Source organism: Rhinopithecus bieti, unplaced genomic scaffold (assembly GCF_001698545.2).
Source record: "Rhinopithecus bieti isolate Rb0 unplaced genomic scaffold, ASM169854v2 scaffold_35595, whole genome shotgun sequence".
NCBI classification, from domain to species: Eukaryota; Metazoa; Chordata; class Mammalia; order Primates; family Cercopithecidae; genus Rhinopithecus; species Rhinopithecus bieti.
The window spans coordinates 1,115,871-1,120,712 of record NW_016815333.1 but is presented as its reverse complement, the minus strand read 5'-3'; the positions used below and the strand labels follow the sequence as shown (position 1 = coordinate 1,120,712).

Sequence of the window (4,842 nt, the reverse complement as noted above, 5' to 3'; positions counted from 1 at the left end):
GGGAGAGAGGGATATGTATACATATTATTTAAGCATTTAGGTGATTATTTTTCAAGAATTGTTGGAAAATTTAAGAAAGCAATGGAAAGAATAATAATAATTGCTGCTTAGTTATCTAAATAATTTAAGCTTCTTTTTCTCCCTTCTTCCGAATCTTTTCTTAGCAAATAAGAATCACCCTGAAAGTAGTTTAAAAGAGACATTCTAGTGACCATACCCAATGAAGTACTAAATATTCATCCTGTTAGAGTGATTATTACAAGGACTCTAAAGGAAAACATTGATTATACTAGATTATTTATTTTAGAGAATTTTATTCTCAGCTTATACTCCTGGTTCTGTGAACTGTAGAACTCATTCAGAATAATTATATATCTTTAAAATGCTGATGTTATATTTTATTGAAATTCATTAAAATTGTAGAAAAGGTACTCATTTGAAAACTTCCAAATGTCAGTTTTTTCAGAATGACAAACTTAATTACATAGAAATTGACTAAAGTGGTTGATTCTTTCTAAAGTCAGTGTGGGATTAATAATGTCATGTATGGGTCTATTGAGGACTTAAAAATACTTGTGGTAAACTTGATGATGTAATGCTATTTTGTTAGGAAAGATGGCCTCTTTTCTTAAGTTGCAATCCTTTAAGGATTCAAAGCCCTAATTGTACATAAGCAATATTGTATGCTGTAGGCTCATTATCATTGGAGGGGAGGTTTAATATAGAGTTTAAGAGCACAAAATATGGAATCAGACCGTTGGTGTTAAAATCCTGGCTCTGCCACTTCCTGGCTGTGATCTTGGACAAGTTACTCTCTCTCTCTCTGCCTTGATTTTCTTACCTATAAAACAAGGATATAAATAGTAAGTGGTAGAACTCTTATTTCATAAGGCTCTTATAAGATTGTTGTAAGAATTTAATGGGTTAGTATTTATAAAGCAGGTCTACATATAGTAAGTGTTCAATAAGGGTTGCTACTATTCATCAGTTTGGTCATGTAATATCTAGTGTTATATATGTGTGTTGTCAAATAAATTAGTTGTTTACATATTATTGTTTAGAAGAACATTATTGAATTACAATCTGTTTTAAGTATCTTTTATACTTTTTGTGAGATGTAAAAACTGATTTTTTTACTAGTTGGTTTTGATTATTTGTTTCTTGTTTGTATTACAGTTACAAATTATAATACTGTGGTAGAAACAAATTCAGATTCAGATGATGAAGACAAACTCCATATTGTGGAAGAAGAAAGTGTTACAGATGCAGCTGATTGTGAAGGTGTACCAGAGGATGACCTGCCAACAGACCAGACAGTGTTACCAGGGAGGAGCAGTGAAAGAGAAGGGAATGCTAAGAACTGCTGGGAGGATGACAGTAAGTCTGATTTTTTTTGTAATATTGTATTCTCATGATTAGTTTTTAAAATATATATTAATGGAAAAGATAAATTGGATGAAAAGTTTGAAATCAATAGTAAATTTGGCTATCAATAAATATTAGGTGTCCTACTTACTAAAAAGTAGATTATGAAGCAGAGTAAGAAAGTTACTTTGACCATATTTACAATGCATATAATTTATTGAAATTTAGTAGAATTTACTAACCAGGATCAAGCTTTCCAAATATTGTTGATATAATTGAACCTACCTTTAATTTTTTATTGTAACCCCAAATGAATACTGTATTTAGAAACCAATAAATAATATATTGATGTAGTGAAATTATAATTCAATGTGCAAAATCCCAAACACATATAAATCATGGAGGTATTTTAGTGCTTGTAAGCCTCTCTATACATACATCAGAATCCTTTAAGTAAGGTGGGTTTTTTTTTTCACTTTATATGTTTACTTTTACTCAAAGCATGGCTGAGTGGAAGGAGCAGTGAAAGTAAGGAGACCCTCTACTTACTACACTTTTAATGAGTAAACACTGAAAGTTTAATCTTCTTCCTCATCTATCAAATGGAGAAATTGGACTTAGTCTTTTATTCTAGCTCTAAAATTTCTTCTTTCTACTTTTCCTAATAAACTAATTAGATTATTTAGCCTGTCTTGCCAGGGTAAGCACCAGTGATATAAAAATAGGATATGGAAGTGGCATAGTATTAATTCGAGAGGTTGGGGATCAGAAACAAGGACATCAGAAAAGATAAACAAGTGCATGCAATAACTCAAATCCAAGACCAGTCAAAGGAGAAGCTTCCCAGCAAGAGTTCAAGTTCAAAGAGATCATCTAGATAAGATATCAAAAATAAAACCTGGAAAAGTGGGTCAGGCATGCAGGTCAGGATATTATCTGGATAATGAAATGTGGAAGTATAGATAAAAGCTCAGATAATAGGCACAGATTGGCAGAAGTTAAGATTTCGACAATATGACAAATCTAATGGTTAACAAGGGACTTTGAAAATAATATAGATCAGCCCTCTCATTTTATAGTGTTGTTCATTTGTCCATTCAGCAACCTCTGTAGAAATTGGTTGCAACTGTGGATAAGACTCTCTGCATGAATGATGCATATAGGGCTTAATGGAAAAGAGAGTTAAATAAGTCACACATACATTGTAGTTTTATTTAGGTATACATTATGTGGCAGCATCAAGGAGGAGCATCCGAATTAGAGAAGGAAGGGAAAGTCCTAGAAGAGTTCTGAGTGAAACAGAGTTGGTCTTTAGTTCTTAAGGACCAATGGAGGTTAATTAGGCAAAGTAGAGTGAATATAAGGTGTTTCCGGCAAAAGAGGCAACATACATGAAACCACAGACACTTGAGCAAAGTCATCACAGAAAATGAGATCAGAGAAGTAAACAAGGGAAAAAATATGAAGTGATTTGTGTACTGTGTCAAGGAATTTGAACCTTATTATGGAAGTTATGAGAAGAACATCATTAATGTAATTTATAAATAAGTCTGGTGCAATATGGAAAAAGAATTTTACAGGGAGGGAGGCCAAGCAGCTACATCTGCTGTCTGCCAGGCTGGGATAGAGTAGGGCCCATGAATGCTCACATGCCCAATTCAGGATCCACCACCATTCCTGCAGGACTGAGGTGAATCTAAACCACACATGACCGTGCCTGCCAGTCCTTCCTAAGATTGCCTGCCTGGCCACTGCTATGGAGTGGGACCCACAGCATAGCCTCCATTGCCCCACCTGAGTGGTTTATTGCTACCTGGGAACACTTCACTCCTCCCATCACTGCCAGTGGTTGATCGTAAGGAGCCAGAGGACAGATCCACTGGCCTGGTCTCAGTTTGCCAGGACTCAAGCATACCACCCAGGAATATGGGGATGAGATCTGTGGCCTGATCTCAAGCAGGGGAGGAACCCCCACTGTCAGAACACAGAGAAGAGTGTGGTGCGGGTTTTTCAGGTGGTACAGAAGCTGGGCACCCCTCCCTTCATGAGAACAGACTAGGAAGGGTGTAGCCTCATAGCCTTGGTTTCTGCTGCAGGGAGTCTTGCATTCTGGAATGCCTGGAATGGCATGGCAGTCTGGACAGAGGTGGTTTGGGATTTGCATAACCAATTGGGCCGGCTGCCAGGGTGGACACTGGAGAGAGACCCACCAGTCAGGGGTATAGACCATCTGCTGGAATGAAAACCCAGGGCCAGCCCTCTTATCCTGAACCAGCTCTTATGGCACAGGAGAGGTGCCTCCACCCCTCCCTAGAGTGTTATTCCAGCTGCCTGAGAACTGCCCAACAGCCCTACCAACGTCCCATCTGCCTCAGAGAGCCTGATCACAGGCTTACCGGACACAGTCCCACCCAGCTTTGCCCCCTCTAGCCAGCCTTGGGAGCGGAGCATGGAATGGGACCACTGAGAGCTCCACACCCCCACCCATCATCAGGGACACCCTCGTATTTCCTATCAACAAAGGCCAAGTAAAAATCCCACTGTCATCACTGCAGCTGCCTGTAACCTGCCAGCATCACCTACTGGCCAGGAGGTCAAACTTCATGGCCTGTCACGACAACTGTTGATACCATTGCACAGCACTTAGACAGCTCTTCCCTGCAGGCATCACCTGCTGGCCTGTAGGGTGAACTGCACAACCCAATATAATTCCTGCTTACAAGTACACAGTGCTAAGGAAAGAGATAATCTTCCCCCAAAAGACCTCCAACTTTGCGTCTCTTTAGGAGACAGTGAACCTTTCTACACATACAGCGCTCCACCACTACAAACTACAAACTATTAACATTTGAGAAAACGACTACACTAAGGCTATCTGTAACCAAGGAATTTATACAGAGCCTTGGCCCCCTAAAAGCACATAAGCAAAGCCAAAGGACACAACCCAACATAGGCAAGAGTCACACCCTCATGAGGCAAAGAAAAATAATCCCACCCAAATTAAGATAAATCCAAAAATAAGTGCCAGCTTCTACACATGAGAAGGAACCAGCACAAGAAGTCCAGCACCATGAAGAAATAGAATGTTGTGACATCCCTGAAGGACCACATTAGCTCTCTAGCAGTGAATCCTAATGAAAATGAAAACTTTGAAGTGACAGATAAAGAATTTCAGATATGGACTGTAAAGAAGCCCAGTGAGATCCAAGAGAAAGTTGAAAACCAAAGCAACTAGAGAAACAATCTAAGTGATGAAAGACAACATAGATACATATTTTTAAAAAGCAAATGGAGGGGGGCGGAGCAAGATGGCCAAATAGGAACAGCTCCAGTCTCCAACTCCCAGCGCGAGCGACACAGAAGACCGGTGATTTCTGCATTTTCAACTGAGGTACTGGGGTCATCTCACTAGGGAGTGCCGGACAATCGGTGCTGGTCAGCTGCTGCAGCCTGACCAGCGAGAGCTGAAGCAGGGCG

General features: G+C 39.4%; 1 protein-coding gene across 10 annotated transcripts in view; it reads left to right on the top strand.

Annotated features, from left to right (window-relative positions):
- The window catches only part of ZEB1 (zinc finger E-box binding homeobox 1), a 217,508-nt gene that overhangs the window by 148,388 nt on the left and 64,278 nt on the right, over positions 1 to 4,842 (top strand). For all 10 annotated transcript variants that reach the window (XM_017853101.1, XM_017853097.1, XM_017853099.1 and 7 more), the window contains one exon: positions 1,177 to 1,377. Coding sequence is in view for 2 of the 10 variants with exons in the window: in XM_017853094.1 (XP_017708583.1) it covers positions 1,177 to 1,377 (201 nt within the window). In the remaining 8 variants the exon portion in view is untranslated. The remainder of the gene's footprint in view (positions 1 to 1,176; positions 1,378 to 4,842) is intronic.